Source organism: Rhodofomes roseus, assembly GCF_022264815.1.
Source record: "Rhodofomes roseus strain CIRM-BRFM 1785 chromosome Unknown C8Q71scaffold_20, whole genome shotgun sequence".
NCBI lineage: Eukaryota > Fungi > Basidiomycota > Agaricomycetes > Polyporales > Fomitopsidaceae > Rhodofomes > Rhodofomes roseus.
This window is the reverse complement of record NW_025952976.1, coordinates 629,963-657,469: the sequence shown is the minus strand read 5'-3', so window position 1 is coordinate 657,469 and position 27,507 is coordinate 629,963. Positions and strand designations below refer to the sequence as shown.

At 56.6% G+C, this 27,507-nt stretch overlaps 11 protein-coding genes and 1 non-coding gene across 12 annotated transcripts; 7 read left to right on the top strand and 5 right to left on the bottom strand.

The window, feature by feature from the left end:
- The first annotated feature begins 65 nt into the window (after positions 1–65).
- Positions 66–2,946, top strand: C8Q71DRAFT_776417 (MFS general substrate transporter). The gene is made up of 13 exons (XM_047924657.1): positions 66–400; positions 457–555; positions 607–752; positions 810–876; positions 937–1,051; positions 1,106–1,249; positions 1,307–1,388; positions 1,440–1,456; positions 1,513–1,857; positions 1,908–1,995; positions 2,055–2,432; positions 2,481–2,701; positions 2,757–2,946. Exons 1-13 carry the CDS (start codon positions 232–234, stop codon positions 2,830–2,832), a joined length of 1,947 nt encoding a protein of 648 aa, XP_047775853.1. The 5' UTR covers positions 66–231; the 3' UTR covers positions 2,833–2,946.
- Positions 2,947–3,167: 221 nt separating this feature from the next.
- Positions 3,168–3,261, bottom strand: C8Q71DRAFT_t118. Its single transcript has one exon. It is a non-coding gene; the product is annotated as a tRNA-Phe (tRNA).
- A 587-nt stretch (positions 3,262–3,848) lies between these two features.
- On the bottom strand, positions 3,849–5,516 carry C8Q71DRAFT_879048 (uncharacterized protein). Its single transcript, XM_047928451.1, has 7 exons — positions 5,389–5,516; positions 5,287–5,322; positions 4,826–5,239; positions 4,612–4,770; positions 4,369–4,557; positions 4,150–4,316; positions 3,849–4,095 (listed from the first exon to the last, which is right to left on the bottom strand). The coding sequence occupies exons 1-7, from the start codon at positions 5,434–5,436 to the stop codon at positions 4,011–4,013; spliced, it is 1,098 nt and encodes a 365-aa protein (XP_047775852.1). The 5' UTR covers positions 5,437–5,516; the 3' UTR covers positions 3,849–4,010.
- A 156-nt stretch (positions 5,517–5,672) lies between these two features.
- C8Q71DRAFT_860839 (uncharacterized protein) lies at positions 5,673–6,641 on the top strand (the record flags this gene model as incomplete). The annotated part of the gene is made up of 1 exon (XM_047927832.1): positions 5,673–6,641. The coding sequence occupies one exon, from the start codon at positions 5,673–5,675 to the stop codon at positions 6,639–6,641; it is 969 nt and encodes a 322-aa protein (XP_047775851.1).
- Positions 6,642–6,808: 167 nt separating this feature from the next.
- C8Q71DRAFT_252556 (bub2 protein) lies at positions 6,809–8,279 on the bottom strand. The gene is made up of 7 exons (XM_047917316.1): positions 8,028–8,279; positions 7,833–7,963; positions 7,687–7,775; positions 7,449–7,630; positions 7,307–7,397; positions 7,109–7,256; positions 6,809–7,053 (listed from the first exon to the last, which is right to left on the bottom strand). Exons 1-7 carry the CDS (start codon positions 8,214–8,216, stop codon positions 6,918–6,920), a joined length of 966 nt encoding a protein of 321 aa, XP_047775850.1. The 5' UTR covers positions 8,217–8,279; the 3' UTR covers positions 6,809–6,917.
- An 834-nt stretch (positions 8,280–9,113) lies between these two features.
- On the top strand, positions 9,114–11,497 carry C8Q71DRAFT_776406 (uncharacterized protein). Its single transcript, XM_047924656.1, has 5 exons — positions 9,114–9,426; positions 9,498–9,892; positions 9,953–10,172; positions 10,239–11,087; positions 11,141–11,497. Exons 1-5 carry the CDS (start codon positions 9,337–9,339, stop codon positions 11,180–11,182), a joined length of 1,596 nt encoding a protein of 531 aa, XP_047775849.1. The 5' UTR covers positions 9,114–9,336; the 3' UTR covers positions 11,183–11,497.
- Positions 11,498–12,578: 1,081 nt separating this feature from the next.
- C8Q71DRAFT_252548 (uncharacterized protein) lies at positions 12,579–14,310 on the bottom strand. The gene is made up of 2 exons (XM_047917315.1): positions 13,161–14,310; positions 12,579–13,103 (listed from the first exon to the last, which is right to left on the bottom strand). Exons 1-2 carry the CDS (start codon positions 14,210–14,212, stop codon positions 12,974–12,976), a joined length of 1,182 nt encoding a protein of 393 aa, XP_047775848.1. The 5' UTR covers positions 14,213–14,310; the 3' UTR covers positions 12,579–12,973.
- Positions 14,311–16,149: 1,839 nt separating this feature from the next.
- C8Q71DRAFT_252395 (uncharacterized protein) lies at positions 16,150–17,502 on the top strand. Its single transcript, XM_047917314.1, has 2 exons — positions 16,150–16,632; positions 16,721–17,502. The coding sequence occupies exons 1-2, from the start codon at positions 16,376–16,378 to the stop codon at positions 17,298–17,300; spliced, it is 837 nt and encodes a 278-aa protein (XP_047775847.1). The 5' UTR covers positions 16,150–16,375; the 3' UTR covers positions 17,301–17,502.
- Positions 17,411–19,338, top strand: C8Q71DRAFT_726147 (POT family-domain-containing protein; the record flags this gene model as incomplete). Its single annotated transcript, XM_047921747.1, has 2 exons — positions 17,411–17,701; positions 17,761–19,338. 2 exons carry the CDS (start codon positions 17,411–17,413, stop codon positions 19,336–19,338), a joined length of 1,869 nt encoding a protein of 622 aa, XP_047775846.1.
- A 338-nt stretch (positions 19,339–19,676) lies between these two features.
- C8Q71DRAFT_776364 (ARM repeat-containing protein) lies at positions 19,677–23,373 on the top strand. Its single transcript, XM_047924655.1, has 17 exons — positions 19,677–19,933; positions 20,015–20,038; positions 20,091–20,232; positions 20,282–20,355; positions 20,416–20,537; positions 20,628–20,787; positions 20,843–20,973; positions 21,024–21,097; positions 21,157–21,428; positions 21,489–21,771; positions 21,831–22,016; positions 22,093–22,217; positions 22,271–22,348; positions 22,398–22,745; positions 22,800–22,850; positions 22,897–23,155; positions 23,215–23,373. Exons 1-17 carry the CDS (start codon positions 19,880–19,882, stop codon positions 23,361–23,363), a joined length of 2,532 nt encoding a protein of 843 aa, XP_047775845.1. The 5' UTR covers positions 19,677–19,879; the 3' UTR covers positions 23,364–23,373.
- C8Q71DRAFT_776360 (T-complex protein 1) lies at positions 23,374–25,523 on the bottom strand. Its single transcript, XM_047924654.1, has 8 exons — positions 25,368–25,523; positions 25,270–25,315; positions 25,162–25,214; positions 25,020–25,109; positions 24,718–24,969; positions 24,402–24,659; positions 23,640–24,350; positions 23,374–23,586 (listed from the first exon to the last, which is right to left on the bottom strand). Exons 1-8 carry the CDS (start codon positions 25,434–25,436, stop codon positions 23,458–23,460), a joined length of 1,608 nt encoding a protein of 535 aa, XP_047775844.1. The 5' UTR covers positions 25,437–25,523; the 3' UTR covers positions 23,374–23,457.
- Positions 25,524–25,579: 56 nt separating this feature from the next.
- C8Q71DRAFT_909972 (UFD1-domain-containing protein) lies at positions 25,580–27,506 on the top strand. The gene is made up of 7 exons (XM_047929066.1): positions 25,580–25,632; positions 25,687–25,733; positions 25,808–25,935; positions 25,992–26,280; positions 26,337–26,792; positions 26,852–26,996; positions 27,049–27,506. The coding sequence occupies exons 1-7, from the start codon at positions 25,624–25,626 to the stop codon at positions 27,367–27,369; spliced, it is 1,395 nt and encodes a 464-aa protein (XP_047775843.1). The 5' UTR covers positions 25,580–25,623; the 3' UTR covers positions 27,370–27,506.
- The last annotated feature ends 1 nt before the right edge of the window (position 27,507 follows it).

Below are 27,507 nucleotides of genomic sequence, written 5' to 3'. Positions count from 1 at the left end.
GATCGAGATGCGCGGATCGCCGGACAGGAGTCCGTCCTCCTGACACTGCTGTGTCATGACGGCGCGTTTGCTGCGCGCGCCCATCACATCCATGCTCATGACCACCGTGACCCCTCGCGTCCACACAGCTTCATAGCTTCTGCTTTTCAGACATACACTGTAGCACTTCGGAACCTTGCTTGAGACTGGAGGACAGACTCTGCGCACGAAGAATAGGGTCGGTGGCGGGCCATGACCGGGTTCGCGTCTATACCTCTCGCTGAGCAAGGAGGCGGTGGGCATAGCGATACTCAGCTAGCGGGAGTCGCGCGAGTACTGGGGCCAAGATGGCTGCAGCTACCTGCGCTCACGGTGGGACTGCTTGGCGTGCAAGTCTTCTGGTCTATAGAGATGTCGTACGGTGAGTCTCCTGTAATTACCTACACTTGTGCGGGGCGAGTTGACTCTGTGCACAAGGTACACCGTACCTTTTATCTCTCGGCCTCTCCAAGTCTGCCGTTGCGACAGTGTTTCTTGCTGGCCCAATCTCAGGGCTGCTTGTACAGCCTCTCATTGGTACACTCACTTAATTCGCGTGACCTACATCTGCTAGAGCGTAGCAATTAGGTGTCCTCGCTGATAACTCAAAGTCACGCTTCGGACGTCGGAGACCGTACATGTTCGCAGGCACCTGTATATGCGTGGTCGCGATGCTGCTTCTTGGCTTCACGCGGCCATTCGCTAGCATATTTACGCCGTCCGAGTCTATAGCAGTAAGCAAACATACCTCTCCGTATCCACCATAGCTAACGCGTCATGTTAACCCATAGAATAATGTCCTGACAATATGCTTGGCTATTCTTGCTTTATTTGCAATCGACTTCTCAATAAACGCAGGTCGGTTTGGGTTTCTGTATCATATTTGCTTCGTGGCAACGGTACTAATGCTCGGTCTAGTCCAAGCAGTGGATCGCGCACTTATTGTAGACACATTACCCTCGTCAGAACAAGCAGACGGAAATGCCTGGGCAGCACGTATGCTCGGCGTAGGGAGTGTCGCGGGGTATTTCATGTTCGTACCGTCTACTACGTCTCACGTACTGCAATTGAATGCATTGCTTCTCAGAGGGAACGTCGACCTAACGTCTGTTTTCCCTCTCCTGGGAAATACTGAACTTGAGGTACTTGCAGTCCTCGGCTCCTTCTTACTCATTGCCATGCACACTATCACGGCTGTTTGCACAAAAGAGAGGGTGGTCGTGGCTACCAAGTGCGTGAATGCCTTGTATGTTGCAACATACTTTTTTGAGCTTGTCGACGTTCATAGGGGAGCGAGCAAGGGATTCCTTCAAGAGCTGAAGGATATCTGGGAAAACGTCCGCGACCTGCCTCCTGTGATTCGTCAGATTGTACGTCTCATCTCTCCGGCAACGTATGCCCATGCTGACTATCATTACCAGTGCATCATCCAATTTTTGTAGGTACTATTTTCACTTCAAGCCTCCTTGGCGCGTCTAAAGCGTACCCCTCTAGCGCCTGGGTCGGCTGGTTCCCCGTGCTCTTCTACACGACTGAGTTCATCGCCGAGCTGCACAAATCCGACAACGCCTCCATGCCGCAGGATGACCCGGCCCTCAACGCAGAAGCTACGCGTCTCGGCTCGCGCGCTCTTTTCTATAGCGCCATACTCAGCCTCACGTGCAACGTGCTCCTGCCCTTCTTCGTGTCCGAGGCGACGAAGAGTCGCGCGGCGCTCGAGAGGAAGCTGAGTGGGCATACGAGTCGCTGGGTGATGACATATGAGCGGGTCAAGATTCATTTGGCTACGCTGTGGGCAGTGTCACACATCGTCTTTGCTGTGTGTATGGCGGCGACCTTGTAGGTTGATCCTGGTATCCTTTGGTTCAAAGCTGACCGCTGTGGGATAGCTTCTACTCGACGGTATGGGGAGCCACATTCTTCACTATGATCACCGGCTTCTCCTGGTCAATCACGCAGTGGGCACCATTCTCGCTGGTAAGTCTTCGACTCCCGTCGCACTTCCTGTAATTGTGCAACGTCTAACGCCTTCATAGCTCGCAGAAGCGATCCTTTCAGAAGATGGCACCGACGACCGCGACACCGCCTCCATCATGCTCGCCGACACGCGCACGCGCCACCGCTCGCGCCCCGCCTCGCCTGACGAAGAGCGCCAATTCCTCGTAGCTGATCCGGGAGACGAGGACGAGGGCCTCGAGGCGGAGGTGCGCTCCTTCCGGTCGTCTGCGTCGATGGACGGGCCAGAGGAGGAGCGCGATGCGCTCCGGCTGCAGCAGGAGCGTAGAGGCGAGTTCATGTCGAATGCGTCTGCCAGGATGAGTCGCCTGCAGGTGCATGGGGTAGAGGAGCCGGAATGGGACGGTGACGATGGGAAGAGAGGCGGAGGGTTGGCGGCGAAGGCGGGGATCATCCTTGTACGTACTCCATGGATGGATGGACGGTGTCAACTGACTCCTTCGCAGGGCATCCATAACGTGTTCATCGTCATGCCGCAGTTCGTCATGACTGGCATCGCCTCGATCATATTCGCCATCTTCGACGGCGCAGTTCCGAAGAACCTGGATGCGACGAACCCCAGCAACAGCACCGCGACACCCGGTGAACTAGGAAAAGACGCGACTCATCAGTTGCGGGAGAGCCTCGCCACACCGGCGGCGCCGAACTCGTATGCGATTGTTTTTAGGTGCGTGTTCCGCTGTGATACCCGGCTGCGCTGTGCGGCTGACGTGGATGCACAGGCTGGGCGGCGTCGCCGCGACAATTGCATTTGTGCTTACCGTGCGGCTTGCTCGAGAGCTCCGGCGACGACAATAACGGGTCCACAGCGGTTGGCTGTGTACCGACGTATGTACTTGTGGACGACCGGTGGATGTAATTGTGTACTAGCTTACGGTGTCTTTATTAATCATTGGGTTATCTCAGGCTTTCTGTGCGGTGTGTGCAGGCTAGCTGTCGGCGTGGCCGTTCGATGACAATCACGACGTGCACGTTTTACACGAGCTAATGATGCGGTGGCATCCCGTTGCGAGTGCAATTGTTCTGTACTGAACGTTGAACATCAAGCTGTAGTTTCCTGCCGACTTTGCCATAACACTACTTGAACACTACCCCGCCACATATTTGACGAACAAAAAAAAAGACAAAACGAATGCCAGGACCGTGGATTGAACACGGGACCTTCAGAATTCACTCCCACGGTACCGTGACTTCAGTCTGCTGCTCTCCCAACTGAGCTATCCCGGCATCCTAAGATGCCTTAAAAAGCTAGTGACAAGTTTCATTACGCCTGGTGCCGCACCAATACATCTGGAAAACCTCCATACACTGCGGACAAAGCAGGTTGCACGGAGCGCTTACATCGTCAGAACATTGTCAGAACGTGTATATCATCTCGAAATCCGAATATTATCTATTTTCCTGGACCGAACATTGAAAGGCAGCCAATGAGGAGCCGTGCCTTTCAATGTTCGGTCACCGATAATAATTCATGTTCGGATTTCGAGATGATATACTCATTCTAACGATGATCTGAGACTTATCCGACGCCAAACAAGTGGGTTTGTCCGCAGTGATATGAGAATGGCATGTAATACTCGAAATTTCTAGGTAAAGAATCTAAAGATCGAGAATCAGTGCCGTTACTACATTATTCGAGTTACCTGTCATTTGCTACCCTCCTCTTTTGACCGGAGAAATAGCACCAATTATATACAATGCGTGCACAATACAAGCACCTTTTGTGCATTTGCGACTCGTTCCTAGCCAGATATGCAGTCTGTATCACTTATTTCACAGATCCATGACCCGTCTTCTCGTCATTCTCGGTAATGCAGCAACATTAAATGAATTGAGGCGTAGTGTAGTAGACCGTCCATTCGGTGACAATACGAAGCAGTGCTTCTCGTGACATAAGTCACATAACTAGCGAGCCCATAGACAATCTTAACCAACCTCTCCGCCTCGTACTACCATCAGCGGCGCGCTATCATGATTCATTCGTCAGGCACGTCCTCCCAGTTGATCCCCGTCCCATCCTGTTCGTCTGTAGCAGGAAGGTTCTGTAGATTATGGCCAGCACTAGGGATAGGATGGTCAGTAGATATCACCAGGCATAGGTTGAATCAATCGCACGTCACCGCCTTGAAGATGTTGTGCATGACGTGATGGTACCGCTTCGGCTTTTGCTGGCAGAAATCGGCAATGCGTATCATATGTTCCCGATATACTGGTGCATTGCGCGGCCCAAAGTCTACCGCCGTCTGCAACTTGAGGTTGTGGTCGGAGATGACCGCTTCGACCTAGAGAGATAACATCAGAGGACAACAAGGGAGAATGTGACGGTGTGTATACCGCTGTCATGGTCAACGCAAGCATCGCGGACGGGATTTCAAATTCAGATGCAAACGCGGCAACCGAAGACTTGAACAAGTGACCGTTTATCAAGCCGGCACCATGATTTGGCACGGACGCGAAGAACGCGGCATGCACAGCCGGGATTATGACTGGATTTTCATATGGAGAACTGACTTTGAATCCGTCCTGCACCAGCGACGTTGTATCAGCAATACACTGTACAACGACCTGACTCCGCACCTCTTTCGACCAGGGATAGATGTACTTCATGTCCTTTAGTAGTTCAGTCGTACGAGGGGCGCTCCCGGCTTGCATATCGATGAGTTGGAAAGCATGTTCGACCGCGGAACTGAGCGACTTTTTCATGGTGGACCGGTTCTGGATCAAGCGCTGAGATACCTACAACGACCGGCTAGTGAGCACACAATGAGCATCATAGAGCAGGAATACGCACGTAAGCCATAAGAGGCTTGGCATAGTTGTTGAACGACCCGTGTTCTAGGCGATCTGCGATGACCCCTTCGCCGTCATATCCAAGCTTCTCTGCAGCCTCGACCAACGCCTTGAAAGCGATCTTATCTATGTGCTCTTTCTGCAGCGGCGTCTCCATTGTCTTGAGCTCCGAGAATCGGATCGGCTTGTCCTGGAGGCCTCCGAACACTACGTACCGGTCGCCGATGGGATAGCTATGATGAAGGACTTGCGAGATCGTTGTGAGCTGCGGCTTGGAATCGATCTTCTTGGCTCGACCAGTTCCAGGTTTGAACTTGATCTCCGTGTGCTCCATCCACTCTATGGACCCGTCATCCGCGTCATTGACTTGCCTGCTGTGCGGAGTCTTTGTTACTATCTCACGAATCTCGGGCATCTGGGTGTTGCTTAGTAAAGTTACACTATGTTGGCGCAAAAGCGCACCTCGTCCTTGAGTTTTTTCTTCTGGTTCTTGGTCAACTGTCAAATCACATTCAGCCCAAGTCCACTGTCTCAGCAGGCTGCTTGTATAAGACGTATACGCACCTTGCGCGTCGGCTGAGCTGACACGGTTTCAGCAGCTAGATCATCCATACTCTCATCGGAACTCAGTTCAAGTTCAACGTCAACCCACGGATGGCGTCGAAGATGGCGTCGAAGCAGATGGTAGCCCATCACTCATCCTGCAAATATTAGAAGCATGCCCGGAACTGGAAGTGTTCTCTTACAGACCTCGGTCTTCGGCACAAGATGTGGCGACTTCCGACGATCAGCTACCCCGTCAGGACAAGATAACACTGCCACGCATACAGCGCTTCCATGTAACGGCGATGCCGAGCTGCTTCCACGAGGTCTTGTTGAATCTTGCGCCTCTGCCACGGGATGCAGTCCTGTCATTTCAGCCTCTCCTCTTGCCCTCCCAAGTACACGATGGCAACGAAGTCGATATACTCAAAACGATCTTACCGAAGGAGACTATGGAGACTCTTCGTGATCTATGGCAGGACCTACCATTGCAACCAATACATATCAAAGATCAAGCACAACACGCCATGGTACAGGCCGATGACATGGGCACGCTCACCTTTTCCGCAGCGATTGAGTGCAAGGACTTTTGGGAATCGAAGCCCTGGAAGTCGTCTGAGTTCCTCGAGGTGACACGAGATACACTTGTCGACCGCAACGTGGAATCACCATTGCTTCGCATGTCCTGCGCGCCACTAGACATTATGGTTGAGCAGACTTCTTGGTTTGACCGTGCGATACGCTGTCTTCCCAAGACCTTTCCACCGTCCTTGAAGACTCTGGTCATCCATGCAGTTTCAAAGGGCCCTCAGGAGATGGCACATTCCGAGAGTGAAGACGACTGGCATACACCGTGGCATGCGGTACTGCGCCATTTTTCAGAGCTCGAACATCTCGCGTTCCTCTGCAACCGGTCAATATCCAACTTCAATGCCTTCGACCTCGTCGACGCACTCAGTCCCACTTCACGCACTCTACCCTGTCCGCAGTTGCACGAGCTTGTCCTCTTCTACGATTGTGACATCAAAACGCTGGGTGACGAAGAGCGCAATGACAGCAGGCTGAACACATTGCTCACCAACTTGTACGAAACGCTCACCAAACGCAATGGGCGCAAGTCCCGCTTAAAACTCCTCGTTCTCATTTTGCGAGCTCAGAGAGACGCGGGCAAGTCCTCGGTCGTCGAGGAATTACCGGACCGTAGCCTCGAGGAGAAATTGAAGTCCGTGGTTGATCAATTGGAGGTCAAGGGCAGATTGCACAGCTATGAATAGACCAAATTGCGATAAGAAGTCGGCATCTGTGGGAGAAAAATCTTTGCTTCAGCGCACACACAGCTGTAATGGATGTACAACTTACGGATGACTTGATTTGGATATGGCAGTGATAAACCACCGCTGCGATGAACGTAGACATGGCAGACAACACGGAGCGTACAACAGGTGACCTCGATAACAATATATTCATACAAACAAAGAATCTGAGACAACCAGCGCACAGCAACGACAGCGTACCAACGAAAAGAACATGCACAGCTTGACCTCTGCGGACTATGACTCAACTGCGTACGGGTGTCGCACCAGCTCGTCATATAAGTCTGTAGGCAGGTCACGCACGAGTGTGACGGCGATCCCGATGACAGGGAGAGCCTCGAGGGGAGGGAACGTGCGTAGGAGGCGCATAGGGCTTCGTAAGATGTTAGCAAGACCGTGTTAGACGAGGGTTAAATCGCAAGTCGTACCTAGACGATGTCATGACCTCTTCGCGCATGAGCAGAAGCTGAGCGATGACACAGAGGACATTGAGATGTACGCCGAACGCGAGTAGGAAGTCCCATAGTTGAAGGACTTGGTCGAGCGGCGGTGTGCACGCGCATAATGTGAGTATAGCTACTCGAGATGTCAGTACATACGCATCATGTACGGCGGGAAACACTCACATGGAAATGCGTAAATCTCCGCGGACAGGTTTTTCGACCGAAGATGGGCGAAGAGATCGGGGTCGACAATTTTGAGGCACCTATCGAGTAGCTGTATGCGTGTCAGACAAAGGCTGACGTGCCATTTGCACAGCGAGCGTACCTTCAACCCTCGATGTACGCCTTCTAGTGTGGGTTGGACGTATAATGGACAGCTCTCTTCGATGAATTTTGCGAAGCAGAAGAACGCCTCGAGCTCGGAGGGCATGGTATAGAGGAAGGGCGCGGCGAGGACGTTCATACCCTGTACGTAAGTGAACCCGAGATGGTGCGATTCTTGTCGGTCTAGATAACCGTCATGTCTTGGTCGGCCTTCACGTACAGTAGACAGAGCCACGCACCATGGTTTCGCCATACGAACGCGTCAAGCAGCCTCACGAGCATATCCTCCCGCACGCGTTCCTTAAACCCACGGTCTGTAGCTAAGGTCCTGTGAGTCGAACGAGACGTTAGCCCTTGAACAACGCGGAAGAGGGGCTATACGCACCGGAACGTGTCATTACGGATCTTCTCGCGCACCTCACAAGGACCCCGCGCGACATACTCCAAGAACTCCCCCGCAGACACGTCCTGCACGCGCAACAAGATCTTCCATATCCGCGGTCGTATTGTAGGGTCCTACCAAAAGGGATGTCCTCGACGTCAGCATCCAGCCAAAACTGATTTCGGCAGCGAAACGCACGACAGCCGACGGTATCCCATCCAGCAAGATCAACCTCCGGAGCTTCCGTACCGAGTCCTCGACGTCCTGCGATGTCCGAACCTTCGTCGACAGCTTGAACTGGTTCAAAATCTTGTTGAATGAGTGCGCGGCGGAGTGAGCTGCGGATGAACCCGAGGACGATGAGGACGCCGTCGATGAGGGCGCCATGGTCGGTGGTGGTGTTGGTGGCGGGCTCGGAATGGTAGGTGGGAAGAGACGCCCGGAGGTGAGGGAGGCGCATGGCTCGTTGGATCGAGCGGGAGATCTGGCGCATCAATCCCGCCGATCTCGAGATGGTTCGCGGGTTTCCTGACACCACTTAGCTAAAACCACTGCCTACAGTTGGTACTGCACACCTAATTCGCATCTCAACCAAGTTCGTATACCTCACAGGAAGTATCTACACTTTTATGCTCGTAAGGGAGACTTCCCGGACCCGCGTCAGTATGGTAGGTTCGAAACTCGCACTCCTCATGATCTCCGAGTCTCTCAGCATGACCGCTCACGTCGAACCACGTATCGCTTGACCCCCTCGACCACCCGAGCAACCTCCTTCGACATAGCCCAATACGTGATTCGAAGCATTCCTTCCTTATCTCTTGACCTCATACCCTGCTGTATGCAAGCCACAAACCCGAATGGCCTACTACCTGGACCACCGGAACGAATTGCCAGAACCCGAGCGGTACCACCACGGGGCCAAATTCATTTCGCTTCTGCCTAATATAAACACCACGTCACGCAACCCCGCACCAGGGGAGCGTCATGTTTGCTAGGCAGCTACCCTCTGACTAGCTTCATATCGCTTTGCAAGTACTTACTATGATATGCTCCCGAATTCCGATTTCATTGCCAAACTTCTATCCCGAGTCATTGAGCGCAGCTCTACCAAGTCTCCCAGATATCAGTGTCTCTGTGTATCATGTCCTTTACGGTACTGCTGTGGCTGTTTTCTGACCTCTTGTTATGACGATCAGACAGGGGCTCAGTATTGTAGTCGTCTTACGTAAGTATGAGAGGGGCCTAACAATGTAACATTGACATTGATGGTGGAGTGTAGATATCGTCATCGCTAGCTCGATCGCGGCGGAGTACTTAGCCGACCGTGGCGCCAGTCGACTCCGACTCCGAGTCCCGAGTCGTCCCTCGGAATCGGATGATCCTGCGTCGAGTGTACCCCTCCTCATAAGAACTATGTCTCGCAACACTGCTTGAAGTACTGCACTGTCTATATCCTCCTGATTGCGTCTGGTCACAACTGGTGAAGATAACCTGCGACACGTCCAACATGGCATCAAAGGTGGACGAGCTACCTACAGAGCTCATCGTGCACGTCTTCGCTGAACTCAACTGTGCCGACTTGTTGAGATGCAGAGAGGTCAGTCACTATTCGTACCTCTCGGGCTACCACGGAGGTAACCTACCGTATGCGCCTTATGCCTATGACAGGTCTGTCGTCTGTTTGACGCTGTCTGCAAGGAGAGTGCGGTCCTCCAATACAAGGTGGAGCTCGCGAAAGCTGGACTGGAAGACCACCCGACTCCGAGACCGCTCAGCGCAGCGGAACGCACGCAGCTGCTCCGGAAGCACCAGGCCGCCTGGTCGTCGCTCGACATCAGCTATGAGGAGGTCGTGCCTATGCTCGTCGGCCAGACCTGGGAGCTCTACGGCGGGGTGCTCGCACAGGGGCCGGACCAGTCGAGCCTGAGGTTTAGGCAGCTGCCCTCCGCGCTGAGGGGCATCGAGGACAAGGAGTGGACGATCGAGGACCTTGGGTTCGAGATTCGGGATTTCGCTATGGACCCTGCGCAGGAGCTGTTGGTGGCCATCCAGATGCCGGACTCGTGAGTGCCTCTCTTCGCCTGCCGAATGAATATGTCAGCGCCTTATCTCGCTGTGAACAGACCGACGAGTGTGTTCCATGTTCACCTGCGCAACATATACACCGCCGCTCCTCACACCGCCGCGCCCAACCCTGCCGTCCTCACGCACCAGCCCGATGGGATGCAAGTGTCGTACAGCATTCAAATATCCGGTGACCATCTCGGCGTCTTCGTCATGAGTGCGAACGAAATCAGCAACGAGGTCGTGATATGGAACTGGAAGACAGGCGTCTGCAAGCTCGTAAGTTCCCCGTTCCCCGCTTCGCCCATGAAACGCTGATTCCCTCTTCAACGCGGATGTCCACAGCGCTACGTTGGCAGGACATTGGACAGCTTCGCGTTCCTATCTGAGCGGCACGTCCTCCTCGGGCTCGCGAAGCGGCCTCTAAATCAGGCCGAGCTTCAGGCGCTCAGGACGGCGGAGGAGCCCCAGCTCCTGGTCGCCGACTTCCTTGCGGGCACTGGCGAACTGGTGAAAATGGACGAGGCCGACTTTCTCTGCGCGTTCCACTACCCCAGTATGGTGGCCCAAGCTGTGCCGTTGGGCATCACTATCCGCTCAGACCCTGCGCCTGGATGGACACCACACCCGGACTCCCCGGTCCCGTTCTTCACCGCCCGCGAAGACCGACTGTTGGTGATTACCTTTACTGTTTACTCCGTTTTGGAAGGGCACATGCAATCGTTGCTCTTCGTTCGGACGTCGACGCTTCTGTCTTACGTCGACGCTCTCAAAGGCGAGACAAAGCGTCGTTTCAGTTGGGACGAATGGGGCCCGAACCAGACGCGGATGATGCGCGCGCCCCGCCACCACTCTTCCGTGTGGGTGTGCTACGTGTTCGGGATGCGGTTCGTCACCGCCAGGAAACGGCGCGGGAAGCCAAAGTACATCGAGGTGTACGACTTTAGTCGATTTGCGCGCCATCGTCGAGCGGCACCGGAACCAGGACAAGGAGAAGAGGAAGAGGAAGACATTTTTGGTTTGGAAGACCACTGGATGAGCGACGAGACAGAAATGCCAGAGGGCATCTTTGATGACAAGGTTGCGACGTCGCTGCCCTACCACATGCGCACCATGATTCCGCCCAGGGGTGACGGCGAGAAGGACTTCCAGTGCGTCATGCTCAGCGAGGATACTATTATCATCATGTGCAATGTGAGTGCCAGTCGTCTAGTACGTTTGGCTATAACTCTCTGACCGCCCACCAGGACGACAGCCACCATCGCAACATTCGACTATTGACGTTTTGATCCTGGATGGGGATCTCGCTGGATGCGGTCATGAGGCGAATCACCATGGTTCTCCCCGTGATTCTGCTACGCATGAGGACGCCGACAGAGATCGTCAGGTCGTCCTGCGGTCGCAGGCCAATACAGCTGCGGAGACTTTGCGCTGCTCAGGCAGGCGTCCTACCGGATATCAGGCCTCAGGCCTCAGGAGTGAAGTCCGCGCATCATGGCACGGTGACGCTGTTTGCAGAAACCTCCGTCCGTGCAGCAGAACAATGTATCGAAGCCAATGTATCACAGACAGTGCAACGAGTTATAGTGCTATAGACCGAGCAACATGCGCCGTTGGGTGCAGTAGACGAGGGATCAAGGTCATAGGCTGGTGGCCATGAGCAGCTGTTCGCGGACTTCGACTGCCGCCGAACGGGAAGCTGAACGTCGTTGGTGTCCAATCAGGGCAGGCGAGCGCAGTGCCGCACGGGCGCCTCCGAGTCACCGAGCTGAAGACTCTTCAAGTTCCCATTTACATAGTACTCTATACCATGCCCTCCTCATGAGACTCGGACATATAAAACCCGTTCCCGTCGTCAGTCTCCCTGTTCAGCCCCCCTCCCCGGCCTCATCTGAGACTATGATCCCACCCTGCAGGATAGCGCCTGCAGCGAGCAAGCAGCGAGCCAGTCTCCCACTCTACTCGAGTACTCACTGTAGAAACACGCGCAGTCAACTAGTAGCAACTCAAAATCGCTTCCGCTCGCGGCGAGCCAGGAACGCGAAGCACGGGATGGACATGTACAGTGGCGATAACGGTGCAAAGCGGGGGAGAGGCTTGCGCGTGAACAAACGTGCATGAATTCGATGTATGATACACAATGTGGAAGAGCGCACGGTCCTCGGCCGATACGTGGAGTCTACCCATGAAAGCGATACAGAGCGATGCGTCAGCACGGCATGCAGCGTGAAGCGTAAGATGTAAGCGTTTGATACAGGGGGAAAGCGTGCACTGGCAGCAGGGCGCGTGAGCGTAAACGTGAACGATAACGTGGATGGCGAGAACACATTCGGGGAAAGGGGTAGTAAGAAGAGAAAGGGTGCAACGGGCTGGGGAAGCGCACATCGGAGGGGAAACGTCGAGCGAAAGGGTTCGGTGAGTCATGGATGACGATACAGACTTGCGCGCGTGCGGTCCATTGGAAAGCTCTACATCCTCATGCTCGGAAACGTGGCGGGTGCGGGTGGAATACGGTAATGCGCTCCCCAGCCGGGGGCTCGCCCCGGACGGGGATCCTCGGATAGCGTCGCGGACCTTGGATCATGATGTGCGTGATAGACGATGGGCGGTGGACGATGGACAGATAGTGTACATGGAATCTGAGTTTGAAGCTTGACTGAAAGGCTTGTATTGAGGGGATCACCGAGGTATGTCCGATATAGGTGGACTATGTGCTGAGGGCGCGTCCGATGTGAGAGTCGAGTTAATGCAACGCGATGACGATGAGAAACCTGGACGAGGGCGCATGTGAGAGTGGAGAGAAATCGATGAGGGGAGGCCTTGATACAACTGAGAGCGAGACGAAAGTGGATAGCTGAGACAGAGAGGGCAGGAAGAAACCGGACCGACGAGACGTGCTGACGGTGGAGTGGACGGCCAGGATCCCGGATAGAGAACTGCCTATGACCTTGTGTCATACGCTCCGGGCCAGAGTCCGAATGGCGGAAGCCGACGGACGACAAAGCAGGCACTTGCGCGGTGATGAACGAGAGGCGACGGGGTCCGGAAAGCCGACGACCAAGGCGGCGGCGCAGGATAACTTACGACACGTCCGAGGTGGACTGTCTCCTACTCCGGATGCCCAGTCGCCGCCTGGCGTGGAAGAGCCCGAAGCGTATGCGCAGTGAGAACGCTATCCACTGCTGCCGCAGACTCGCTGAGCACGATGGTCTGGAAATGGGTACGACGTCAATGCGCGGTCTGAGAGTGAAAGGTGGGACGACATACACGTCGTCTCCCGGCTCACACGCGATGGTGAATCGCGCCTTGTGTAGTGGCCTGTCTTCCTTGTCCATCGTCATATCGCCGTCCAATTCGGCGTCCTCGCTACCGTCGATGTCTTCAGGCACGACATCTTCCTTCGAGTCGGTAACGCGTCTCTTGCGCAGAACGGAGCTACGCCCGCTGCTCTGCCGCTTCTTCCTCTTGCGCTCAGTGTCTTCAGACGCGTCGAGCTCGTCCTCGTCGAACGGCGAGTCCTCCAGGGGCGACTCGGTGATCGGAGACTCATGCGAGCCGCTGGGGGACGCGGCGAATGGGAGTGGTTGTGGGTCCGCGTAGTAATCAGAGTACGGCGAGTAGCCAGTGTAAGGCTGGGTCGTGTGGATCGTAACGGCGCGCCGAGGGGACGCGCGCGACGCGCTCGCCAGGGGCGAATAATGGCTCTGCGACTCGGCGTCCGTCACCTCGTCCTCCTCATCATCCGTATCAGCACCCGGTTCCGTCGTCCAATCGCGCTCCCACTCCGGGCGCGCGAGCGTGTACGATGGCGCGTAGCGCGGCCGGCTCGCGCTCCGCGAGCGGCGGGCGGCGGCGGTGCTCCCGCTGGGCCGGTGTGAGTTGTGGGAACGCGTGCGACGCGTCGGGGTGGGGAAGACGGGGAAGTCGCGGTAGTCGGGGTCGTGGAGGTCGCCGCGGTGGTCGACGTACGCGCGCGTCTGGGCGTGAGCGTGGGTGTGTTTCGCGTCGAGGGGGAGCGTGGCGCGGTACGCGGGGCTCGCCCAGCCGGAGGCGCGGGTTTGCGTGGAGGAGTCGGAGGACGAGGAGCCGCTCGCGTAGGCGGGGTCGAGGAGGCGCGAGATGTCCGCGGCGCGCGAGCTCGGGGAGTACATCGAGTGGTGGTGGAGATGGTGGGGGAGGTGGGGGTGCGGCGGGTGCGGGAGGAGGGTCGCGATGTGCTGCAGGGGAGGGTGCGCGCGATCGTGGTGGTGATTGTGGCCGGGGGAGGGCGGCGGGGTGTTGGAGGGGGAGGCGGAGACAGCGGGAGGCGGCTCGTGCATGGCAGCAGTGGGCGTGGACGATGTTTATATGTCACGGGAGGTGGCCACTGGACGACAACAAAGCTGTCAAAGCGGTGGCGGCAGGCAGAGGGGTGGCGGGAGTGGCACAGCGATCGATCGTGGCTGCCGCGGGGAGGTGCAGGAGCGAGGGCGCACAAAGCAGGAATAAATATATATCGGACATGATGGGCGGACGATGCGTAATCGGCAAGAGACGCACGTCCTGCGGGATCGACGCCGTTCAGCCTGCGCGTCCGTCGACCGTCCCGGCGTCCCGTACGCGCCCTCGCAGCTGCCACTCGCCGCCACTCGCCGCTCACGGCGCCCTTCCCGCCACTGACTCACCCGCCCCCGTGATCCCCCGCGCCTTCTCCGGCTTTCCGGCCGCCCCGCCGACCCGCCCTCCCCGCTGTCCACCGTGCCCGACGGCCCCGCGCCCGATGCGACTTCTGCCGAGCCAATCACCGCCCTCCTCCGATCGCTACTTTTGGCGCTAGAGGATCTATCTCAGATCCCTTCACGTCCACCAAGAGAAGTGACTCGCAGAGGTGCATCCAACACGAGCCACCGCTTCATCCATGCTTATTAGCAACCTCGCATACTGAGCTGTGTTTGGACGTGCTTTGACTTTCAGCTTTGCTCTCTGGAAGCACCTACTGTAGCCCAAAGAGTACGCTTTCACTCGCTTGCCATCAAGACTCGAGTACGATACCTCGCCGCGGCGGTGTATCCTGAGTGTATCCGTCCGAACTCGTGTCATCTGGGCCATCGACAGATTCCACTGAATATACCTTCGCCATCATCATCGAGACCCCACAGTGCCCGAACTCGCCGACCGATTCATTCTTCACGTTCGTAGACGTTGTTCCACGCTCCCACGTTCTCCGCCCTCACTCTCGTCCGGTCTCCATTTTCGTATTCTCAAAGCGCAGTCGACATCTGCAATGCTCGGGACTGCTTCACATGCGCACGTATCGCGAGGAGGTAGTCCTGGGCTACATCGTGTCATGCGCGTAGTAAGTAGCATATGCTATGAACCGGGCAACCCTCACCTCTTTCCCCCTTCCTCGGCCTTGGCCCTCATGAATAGGGACGGTTTGCCCCCTCGGCGAGTGCATCTTGCAATGGTGCTGGATTACTGGACGACGAGCTCCGAATAATTGAAGCTTGAACTCTGGAAGCTGGAAGCCCGAGCTCTTGCGTAGCACAATCGATATCTACGAAGCGCTTCGAACACGCTCAATCATCCAGCTGCCGGTGACGTCGTTCATCCGTTCTGCACGGAGCTCCCACCATCAGTAGGTAATCTTCATCTGGTAGTTCCGCGACGCACCAGCTTATCTAGCTTACCAGAGCGTCCTGACACAATATGTATGTGCGTCTGTGGGCGGAAGGGGCGCTCTGCGACCCGGTGCATTCCATGAGCTGCGAAGCGCGACGCAGGTATCTCACCACCCAAGGTTTCCCTCCGAATGGTAGAGAGTACACGATCCGGGCACTGTATGGATAGGCGTACCGAGCGATGGCTGGTCGAGTCGCAAAGTGAGTTCAGCACCCCAATGCATTCGGCATGGTTAGTAAGGTTACCGTGCGCAGTGCGCGCACCTTTGACGCGGTCATGCGCTGTCCATGTCAGTACTAGTGTCATGCGTCGAGAAGGCCGCTATCAGGCGCTCAGCTTCGTTCAAATACATTCCTGTCGTGCCTCGAGACGTTCTACATTTCCCTCTGGGCGGGGCGGGCGCGACGTCTTGGCGAGGTCTAATGCTGCAGAGTGCCCCTGCGCCGTCGAGGCGGAAGGTTTATCATACGATCAAGTGTTTCGGTGAGGGTGTCTGTTCACGTATCGGCGCGCGGGCACTCACGAACATTCGCGGCCGTGATACAGAGTGCGATGTAGGACAGAGACTATCGCCACAAACATACTGCTCAGTCCCTGGTGCCTTTGTCGCCTCCCTATAGTCGGCAGTCACACATCGTCCGTACACATCGTTCGCAGGCTGCTCAAGACCTGAAGCTTTGAACAATGAAGCTCGTGGACGGCATGGTATACGCGGGCACGTGACTTCCGTCTGCGTGCGCCGTCGGGGTTGGGCTGCCGGGCATCGGCCCGCGAGACGCAACACAGTGAGCGGGGAGTAACAAGGGCAGCGGTGGCCACCTATGTACGCGGCCTTCAGATCTCTGTGCGTGCTCGAACTTGAGACGAAGCCTAACTTAGCCGCCGCCAACCGAGCTGGCCATGCTCTCGCTCTTGGCCCGCGTGGATTGACAGGGCGCTGTCGCGGCTGCGGGGTTCTTGACGGTGATCGTCATATGTCGATAGGCACCTGCGGATCGCGTATGCGAGGGGGCGGGGCCTGGTATCCAGATGCGGCTCTACGCAATCGCCAGCCCAGGTTGACCGAAGGTCCAGAAAGGTCAGTCGCCATAAGGACATGGCTCCCTCAGAAGCCTTGGCTCCCGCCAATATTGATCACTGGCATGTTACTGAACTCATTCGTACAGTGTGTCGTACCTTCGCCCCACAGGTCGCGCCATTCCAGGGCGGTGGTGGTGCTCGTGCAGTGCTCACTGCACACGAAACGCCAGCCAGGCCAGGTGCAGCCCTGTGCAGCCCAGCAGCCACCAGAACTCGCCCGAGCGAACCGGCCCGTCCGAGGCTGCGGGCCTGTGGTGCCTCATCGCACATCTCGATCACCGGCATCTCGATCGAGTCCGCGTGGTTGCTCGCCGGAAGGTGGCGGAAGGTCGGGATCATCAGTGCGCCCGCGTCCTCCAACGCAGTTTTCAGTCCCATGTGTCCGCCCTGTTGCGCCATACGAAGCTCCATCGAAAAATTGTCGCCATGTTAGGGAATACCCGACATCCCTTTGCAAGCCAGTTCATCATGGAGAAACCGCAGGAAACATCCAGGCACGGTGGGTCGACTTCAGGCTCATCTGCGCATGTGGGGGAGCTCACCGTGCCTTGGCCGCTGTGGCTCGAATGGAGATTAGCTCGTCAGTGGCTCCCTGCCCAAGTCTGCCCAGCGCAAGCCAAGCCCTTCTCTCCATGGATCCACCGGACTAGGCAACGCGGCTGCTGATAAGACCGGTCTGATGCCCAGATCCGCATCGCCAGACGTTCGTTTTATATTGCCCGCCCCCGCGCCCGAGGTTTTCTTCAGCTCTCAAGTCTCACCCCGAAGCCCTCACCATGCCTGGCGACGCTACCGACGCCTACGCGGCTGACAAGCTTGACCCTGCCTTGATCGACGGCAGCGGCGATCCCAAGCGGCTCTCGGTGCATGCTCACACGACCGAGCTGCCGCCGTTGTACAACGGCGAGCCCGTCGCGCAGAGCGAGTACTTTGACCACGACCTTCCTATCCCCACCCAAGAGGACCTTGCGACGCTCCGCCGCGTCAGCGAGAAGATACCCTTCAAGGCGTACACCATTGCCTTCGTTGAGCTGGTCGAGCGCCTTTCATATTACGGCACGACCCAGGTATGCCATATTTGCCCAGGCGTCGGTCCAGAGTCCGTGGAAGCTCAATGTCTTTTCAGGTGTTCGTCAACTTCATCCAGAAGCCCAACCCTGGTACTTCCACCGGTAAAGCGCTTGACCCCGGCGCCGACAATGCCCAGCCCGGTGCGCTCGGTATGGGTCAGCAGGCCTCCACTGGCCTGACCACCTTCAACCAGTTCTGGGTCTTCCTCATCCCGTTGTTCGGCGCGTACGTCGCGGACACGTATTGGGGCCGTTACAAGACCATCTGGATATCCGTGCTCACCGCCATTGTCGGCCACGTTATCCTGACCGCCTCGGCGGCTCCCTCCGTCATCGCCGTCCCGCACCACGCCATCGCGGCCTTCATTATCGGTCTCATCATCATGGGCATCGGAACCGGTGGTTTCAAGCCCAACATCTCGCCGCTGGTCGCCGAGCAGATCCCGCAGAGGATGTACGTGCACACGACCAAGAAGGGTGAGCGCGTCGTCGTCGACCCCGCCATCACGACGGCGCGGGTGTACAACTGGTTCTACCTCTTCATCAATGTCGGCGCCCTCATCGGCCAGCTGAGCATGGCCTACGCCGAGCGCTACGTCGGATTCTACCTCTCCTTCCTCCTTCCCACGGTCCTTTTCTGCGCCACTCTCCCCATCCTGTATGTCTGCAAGGATTGGTACCAGCACACCAAGCCCGAGGGCAGCGTCCTCGGACCCGCCGTCAAGCTCCTGATGCTCGGCACGGGCAAGAGATTCTCCTTCAACCCGGTCGCTTTCTACAAGCGCCTCCACGACGGCACGTTCTGGGACGACCTTAGGCCGTCCACGATGGACCCTGCCACCCGCCCCGCTTGGATGACGTTCGACGACGCCTGGGTTGACGAGGTCCGCCGTGGCTGGAAGGCGTGCAGCGTCTTCCTCTGGCTTCCGCTGTACTGGATCACGTACAACCAGCTCAACAACAACCTGACGTCGCAGGCCTCGACCATGGCTCTGCACGGCATCCCGAACGATGTCCTCGCTAACCTCGATCCATTCGCGCTCATCATCTGCATCCCGCTCTGCGACATCTTCATCTACCCCGCTCTCCGTAAGGCCGGCATCAGGTTCACGCCGATCAAGAAGATCACGGCCGGTTTCTTCTGTGGCAGCGCAGGCATGATCTGGGCGTGCGTGCTCCAGTACTACATCTACAAGAGGAGCGAGTGCGGTAACCACGCGTCGGACTGCCCCAACGTCGACATCAACGTGTGGGCGCAGACGGGAGCGTACGTGCTCATCGCCATCTCGGAGATCTTCGCGTCCATCACGTCGCTCGAGTACGGGTTCTCGAAGGCGCCGAAGAACATGCGTTCGCTCGTCGCGGCCTTCGCGCTCTTCATGTCCGCCATCTCCGCCGCCATCGGCGAGGCCTTCAACCCGCTCTCCGCCGACCCGCTGCTCGTCTGGAACTACGGCTCCATGGCAGTCATCGCCTTCGTCGGCGGTGTGCTGTTCTGGCTGTCCTACCGCACGCTCGACGCGCAGGAGGACGAGCTCAACATGCTGCCGACGGGCCACTTAGGCACCAAGGCGCAGAGCCAGGATATCGAGAACAAGTTGAACGGGTCGTTGGACGAGAAGCACTCAATGTAATCGGGGGTTTATGTACGGGACGATTCATTTCAGCATATTGGGTTGTACGGTTGGGTCGTTAGTATGTTTAATACATGTTCTGCTATACTGTATCTCTTTTCGATGAGTGCGCGCGGTGTGATGCGAAAGTGCGAAGCTCGTCATACCGTGGGTGGTCAAGAACATCCGAAACAGCGGCGCATTTGAACGAAGGCCGCTGCATCAGCCAGTCGCAGAACGAAAACAAACGTTATGGTCAGAGGCGTCCAGCAGGATCCTCAACCATCTTGAGGGATCTCGGGATCTTCAGCGAAACAGGATCGCGGGGCGACATGCACCAATTTGATCTGCTTGGACGCGCGACCACGACGCGTCGCGTCTGCGCGTTTTCCGCCCGAAGCGCGCACGACCTGCGTCCCCTCTTCGACCACACACTCAGCTAGCGCACTGAAGTACTGACCTTGCCACTGCTTTCTTTATTTCTCGCACCCCGGGAGTGTTATTCTGGCCATTTTCTGTGCCGTGACAATCCTGTGATTAGATCAACCGGCCTCAAACCACTATGGACGTACCATTCGTGTCTTCTGGAGCCATCAGCAGGTCCCAGTATGCCCTCGTAAGAAAAGTCGAGACTGCGCAGACTCCTCAGCTCGCGGACCAATACATCCTCGCGGAAGTTGACTCTATACGTTCTCAGCTTTCACGCTCCACACTCACGCTCGTTCGTGCTCCATTCTCGTATCCTCCTGATATCGCGCTCATGCAGCCAGTAGAAGCAATGCAAGGAATCTTTGATTCTACTGCTATACTGTGCTATGAACGTAGCAGTGGAGGGAGCGGTCGATTTGGACTTCGCACTGTATCACGCAGTAAATCTAGCGGAGTCTGGTCCTACGGTGCAAGACAAGCGCATAGGTGAGCCTCGCCTCGTTAAGGAGAGTGTTCCCGACCATAACCTCTGCAGGCTACCTATTCTGTGCGGAGGCCATGCCGCCCGACCATGAGCTCCAGCTTATGCTCGTGAATACCCTCCGAAAGGTGCGTCCCCTCGCCCAACCCAATCTCCAACATATGGGAACTCAGGCTCATCTGCCACAGGACCTCGAGAGCCCGGAGCTCCCGCGTATCTGTCTAGCACTAGATACGCTCATTCGGTTCTCTACCGCCGATGTGATACCCGCCATCCAATCGCGTCTTACGGACCTCTTCTCGTTCACCTCGTCAGTAGGTAGTCTCTACCTGAGCCCGCGCCACACAAGCTGACCGCAGTCTGATGCGTCTGTTCTGACGTATGAATTGTATACGTGAAGACCGCACGTACGCAGGCGTGCTCTGTTCGCGTTCCATAAGTTGTCCAAGCACGATACCGGAATTTTGTCAGATGTCGCTGAGCAGGTTGAGAAGCGGATGACGGACGCGGACTGGGTTGTCGGAAGTGCGGCGCTGACCGTTTGGGCTGATCTGCTCAAGGTGACTGCGTTGCTTGCGTTCTGATCGGTATTGCGTATATTGACCCCACCTTCAGGCAGGCCATCTGTCCTCAGACCGGTACCATCAAGCTTTGTCCGCACTGCTCACATCTGCGTGGCGTGGGCGTCCGGATCCGACGAAGAATGTTCTACTCCCTAAGATGCTAGGATGCCTCCAGTCGGTCACGTCCGTCATTCAGCGTCCTAGCATACGCATATACTCACATTGCTATTCAGCCCAACCGTGGATGACGTCCGTACTATCATCAAGGTCGTCAAAGCCTGTGTCGCTCACGGCCCCACCGCAAGAGGTAAGCACACCTGCCTCCAAAAACAACGCGATTTGAGGCTCATAGTGCACCTCGCCCAGCGGCCCTCCATGCGTGCTACCTCACCATGTCTCACGCAGACACCGCCGTCCTCCTCCCCTCACGCAACGCGTTCATCGATGCGCTCCGCCCGCTCATCGCCTCATCCGCACCCGCGCCAAACGATGTGTACGTGTTCGTATCGTGCCTGAGCACACTCGACCCTGCGCTCTGGGCGGGCACGCGCGCGGACGTACCAGCGGTGTTGGAGGAGTGGGAGGTCGAGCGCGTCGTTGCGCTTCTAGAGGCCGAAGACCATAGTATCCGCGTGAAGGTGAGTCCGCTTCTAGCGCATCTCGTACGTACGGCGGATCTAATGCTCTTCGCGGAACAGACCATGCGTCTCCTCCGACGCGTAGACCCCGCGATCCTCGAGGCGTACTGCACGCGCCTCCTGTCCTCCGTCGCCTCACCGCCGTCCGCGGAAGTCTCGGCGACGGCCCGCAGGCTGCTCGAGCTGGCGGACGTCCTCTCGGACGCGGACGGGGAGGCGTACGCGGGACACGCGATACGTGTTTGTGATGCGCTTGAGAGCCAGACTGGGATGCCCGCGCCGCTGGAGAAGAGGCCAGTCGTGCAGGAGGTCGTGGAGGGGGTGCTTGTCAAGATGCATGATGGTGAGCCGCCGTTGTTGGAGCTGTCGAGGTGACGCTTACTGAAGTATTGGGCGGGATAGCTAGCAGCGAGTTCAAGAGCGGCTGCGTTGGTGCACTCTTCGCGCAGGTACCAGAGAAGGAGGTGGAAATTGGCCCGACGTTAATGGTCATACTCACCGCGCTGATCGTGGAGTACCTACCGCTCTCGCCTCTTTCGCCCACGGCGCTCTTGCGTGGGCTAGGAAGTCGGGTCGGATCATACACTGGTGCGTGCCTCTGTTTGAACCGTCTGAGGGACACATCGTCGCAGGCTGTCAGATTGACGTCCTGGCATTTGGACAGTCTCTATCCAAGATGCATGTCTGCTCTGCATGATCCGGCTCGCGGCGGAATGCGAGAAGGTCCCATCTGAAATTGTGGACGCGGTGGGAAAGCTCAGGGAGACGAGTAGGGCGTATATCCGAAGAGTGCGTGAATGCTTGGGTTCCGTGCTATTCTGATACTGATGCAACAATCGTAGCGTTGTGACCAGTTCCTTGAATTGTCATCTCGACTCACTACGCTCAAGGAGATCATCGTGAATGTCAGGGCGCCATCCGTGCGTACTTCCCTTGTGATACATGCACAGACGTATTCACCCACCCCAGCTCCCCGACTTCGTCGCCGCGCTCGAAACATACAAACCCCAACAAGCCCCTCCCTCGCCCTCGCACTCGCCCCGCTCGCCGCCGCTCCGCCCCATCCACTCGCCCGACAGGCCATCCTCCCGCGCTTCCTCGCAAGGCGGCAGTAGGCTCCGCTACGACGCCTACGAGCCGCCGAGACCTGTGCAGCGCCATTTCGCACGCAGGCTGAGTGCGGGGTCGGATGCGAGCTCGCGGTTCGTGGGCCAGCGTGGGCGTGCGGCGGAGGTGCAGGACCCCCTTGCGCGGACCATGAGCCCGGGTGAGTTGGCGTTGGCTGCTGGGGATGAGTTGGAGACGCTTTCTTCGGTGGTACGTCCATGGCAGATGATAGGCAACCATACATCAGCGCTGAGTTGCATCTAGGGATCGCCAAGGTCGCTACCAGTCGTCAATGTCATAGACGAGGATGACTCGGTGCGTGAACCGTACGCTTTTGGTGTCTGTCCTAATAAACACCTAGGCAACAAGAGCAGACCTCATAGCTCTGGATTCGCCATTCATGTCGGAACCGGTTGCTTCGATCTCGGACGTCTTGGGCAACATGCGTGGCCTGGGAAACGTATCTGAAGACGACTTCAAGCAAGAATGGGACAGCATGTCAGACTCCAATGCAAGAGGCTGGTGTGAAGTGCCAGCGGAGACAGTTGTTGAACGGTTGCGGAATGCAAACGGGCACTGGGATGTGACATTCATTACTGCTGAAGAAGAACCTTTTACCGGTGAGTATCTTGTGACATCTGGACCTCCCTCAGCATTCTCATCATTCACTGGAACACAGGCGACACGAAGATCTTGGTGCACGCGGACCTGGCCGCTCATGCCCTCCTACGCATCAAGGCAAGCGAAGATAACACCTCTCTATGGCACATGCGCTGTCGGGACACGCAACTACGTACCGCGATCAAGGCTATCTTGTCCGACATGTAACGTCCCATGCATGTCTGTCATTGGCTATCAAGATGCTTGGTTGCATTGTTGTATTACAATGAGATATGCATTACACTTCCTACTACTCTTCGGATCATCGAGACTGCACGTAGTCGTCTATCTTGAGCAAGAGGCATACGGTCTCGGTCGCAAGCTCCACAGCGCTCGTCGAGACCAACAGGGGCTGAACGACGTCTTCCTCCAAAATGTTCGAGATGAGGCCCTGAAGTGCCAATCAATCAGCCAAGGACCATAGATTAAGGGGGTGAACAGTACCTTGCGGACATTAATGCCCGCGTTACGCTCGCCCATGGCGTGCCTATTCCTGAGCTCGGTAACGATGGCGATGGGATTCAGGCCAGCGTTCTCGGCCAACGTCGTCGGAATGACCTCGAGCGCGTCCGCATACGCCTGGAAGCAGTACGCCTCCATGCCCTTCAGGGACTGCGCGTACTGCGAGAGCAATCGCGAGACGTGAATCTCCGGCGCACCGCCACCCGCGATCAGCGCACGCTTCTTGACGAGACACCGGACGACGCAAAGCGCATCGTGGAGACTGCGCTCGCACTCCTCGAGAACGAGGTTGTTGCTGCCCATCGCGAGCACGCTGACCGTGCGCCCGCGGTTCTTGACGCCCGACACGCGCACGACCTTTGCGCCGGCATGGTTTGTCTCTTCGACGACGTCCGCGTAGCCGAGCTTATCCTCCGTGAACGCCTCGATGTCTGCGACGGGCTTGCACCCGAGGCTCTTGGAGAGGAACTCGATCTCGTCCCGCTCAACGTCCTTCACGACGAGAATGTTGAGCCGCTTGAGGAAGGTGAGCGAAGTGTCGTCGACGGCGTCACGAAGAATGGACTTTTGGATGAGGAGCACGTTGCAGTTGGCCTTCTTGATCTTTTTGCAGATGTTGAGCAGATATTGCCGGCCCTCCTTGATGACCTTGTCCATTTGCCTGTAGTCATTGATGACAACGGTGTTGTCCATCTAGCGACATATGAGAAACTCAGAAAACCACACTAGACTTTGTGAGCCTACATCCGGTTTGGGAGCACTGAGCTGGAATTGGATGATGCCGATCTTCGCTTTCTCTATCCGTGTCGGGCCTCCAGCCGCAATGATCACATTTTGATTCAGTACAACGCCATCAACCAGCTGCGTATCTTCGATCGTGCCGCCGACCTTCTTGACGATGCGGATATCCCTCAGGTCAACGTTCGACGATGTGGGGGTGACCAGACGTGTCACCGCTTGCACCGCGATGGGCGCAAGGGTAGACGAGTATTGGGACACGATCTATGACAGATCGACGCGCGTCAACTTCGCAGACAATTATTCAGTCAGGGTCACTCGCCTTGGAGTTCAACGACGTGGTCGCAGCACGCAGAAGTGACGACATGTCTGACAGGTCAATAGGCGTGGAGATTTCCGTCAGGTATTCCACAGCCTTCGCAGACGCTTTCAAGAAAGACTCGGCGATGATCGTAGGGTGCATGCCCTTCTGCAACATCTTCTCTGCAGCGCCGAGGAAACTTCCCGCAAGGACCACAACAGACGTTGTGCCATCTCCCGCCTCAACATCTTGCGCTGCCGAGAGGTCTACGAGCTACAGACGGATTCAGGTGCTGCTTCGAAGTCACGAAGGAGGACAAGTACCATTTTTGCCGCAGGGTGCAGAGCTTGAATACTCTTCAAGATAGTTGCGCCGTCGTTGGTGATGATGAGCTCTCCCTTGGGCGTTTGGATCTGCATGCACCCTTAGTATGTCGCCAGACGAGCGATGTTCAGTCGTGCGCACCATCTTGTCCATGCCCCTAGGACCCAGCGATGTCCTGACCGCATCGCTAATAGCTAAGAAGTTGATGTTGGTCAAAGTACAGTGTCCCGAGGACGTGTAAGGGCGCACCTTTTGCGGCGACCATATTCGACAAACGCACTTCCATGGGTTTGCCCTTCGAAGACACAACTCAGCTGCCCGCCTGGACACTTGTGCGACTTGCTTACCTTGTCATTGAAAGCAGTGTTCGCGCCTAAGCGCGCTGCCTGGGGTGCTGGTGCAGCTGCAGAGGCCATGGCGAGGGAGGATGGAGGGAGGAAGGACTTCAAGTTAGCTTGAACAAATGAGCGCGACACGCGAATCGCGATCCTAGTAGATGCACGTGACACCGTATTACGTCGCTTGATTTGGGACGTGCTCGAGCGCGTCCTGGCCGCGTAACGACTCTTTCACCTACATCCACAACCTCATTCCTCGCTACTCATGGATATGGTACGTGGATTGTATCTCTGAAGTACACACTCTGACTCAATGTCTCTGTTGCAGAATCCGTTTGGCACAGGGCCAGCGGGCCTGTTCGCTCAACTTGCGGGGTTTGTGGCTACTTCCATCTGTTGCCTCTTGGTTGCCTAAGATTTGTATGAGCTGACGCGGCGATCTTGCGCAGGGGCTTCGGACCTATTGGACATGGACTCAGGCCTCCTCCGGCACGCTCGTATGATGAATACTACAGAGCATACAGTGTTGCCATGCTTCCCGGTCGGGAACGAGAGAACGTTAGCTATGGAGGCAAGAGTACGTATCTCGACCGTGCTGATCTATCTCGACTACCACTCACGACCCCTGTGTAGTCATTATGCCCCAATCGGCGCTCGCGAGCATCACTCAACTGGATCTCGAGCCCCCTTGGATGTTCCTACTGCGCAATCCAGAGAACCCAGCGGCTTCTACGCATGCTGGTGTACTCGAGTTCATCGCCGAAGAGGGCTGTGTACATCTCCCACACTGGATGATGCAGACTCTGAGGCTGAATGAGGGTGATGCGATCCGCGTGACTGGAGCGGAACTGCCGAAGGGTCAATTCGTCAAGTTACAAGCTCAGAACACTATGTTCCTCGAGATTTCGGACCCCAAAGCAGTGTGAGTGACGCTACGCTCCAAAGTAAGGATAATGTCGCTCACAAACGTATATCCAGTCTGGAACAAGCACTGCGCAACTTCTCCGCATTGACACAGGGCGACATCATTGACATCTCGTACAACTCAATCGTGTTCAGTCTCCTCGTAATGGAAACGAAGCCAGGAGGGGAGGGCATCAGCGTCATAAACACTGATCTCGAGGTCGACTTCGCAGCTCCTGTAGGCTACGTCGAGCCCGAGCGTCCAAAGCCTGCGCCGCCATCCACCATGGCGTCCAAGCTCAACATCGACGTCAACTCCCAGACGCCTGGTTCTTCCCGTCCATCCTCATCACTGGGCGGTAGCTTTGGGACAACGGCACCTCGCAGTGTTGGTGTGAGCAAAGGTGGCGACAAGTGGGAGAGCTTCAAAGGCAAGGGAGAGACCCTGGGTGGCCGAAAGACGAAGGGCAAGGGCATTAGCCAACGGCCCGTTGAGGAGACGGTGACCGACAGCAAGATTATCCGAACAGAGTGTGTCCATTGCATTTGCAGATATCCATGATCCGTTGCTCATCATCTTGACCATGTAGCAAACACCGAATAGTGACCAGTGAACTACTGGACACCGAAGTGTCTGCCCCCGCTCCGTTGAACCTTCCTTTCGGCAAGCTATTCTTCGGCTACCGAATCGTGCCCTACCAACCTCCCGATGCCAAAGTGGACACGGATGAGCAGGTAAGGTTCTATGGCTATGTTATCCGTGAAACCCTACTGATTCTTTCCCCAGCCACCAGCATTCACGGGGTCAGGCGCCATGCTCAATGGGCGGTCAACGGGACAGGCCCCTTCGGGGTCGACATCGTCCAAGGGCAAGGGCAAGGACAAGGAAGAGTCCAGCCCAAGTGCAGCCTGGGGCTCGGGCGGAAATACTCTAGGCGGACGCTCAGCCCCCGTGCCTGTGCCCGATACCAATAGCCGTGGGCCTGCACCGTCGAACAGATCTCCCGAGCAGAGACGGCGCTCTCCAACACCCGATCGGGCGTACGACACAGACGAGATGGAGTCGGATGACGACAGCGTGATATACATTAGCGACGATGATGACTAGCGGATGTCCCCGAGTATGCGAAGAGGAACGTTCCGGTTCTGCAGTTCGAACGATCGAATAGTTTGTATATCAGGTAGGACTCATTGTACATTGCCCATATGTCACGCTTCAGCAATATAGATCACTATACAGAGCGCA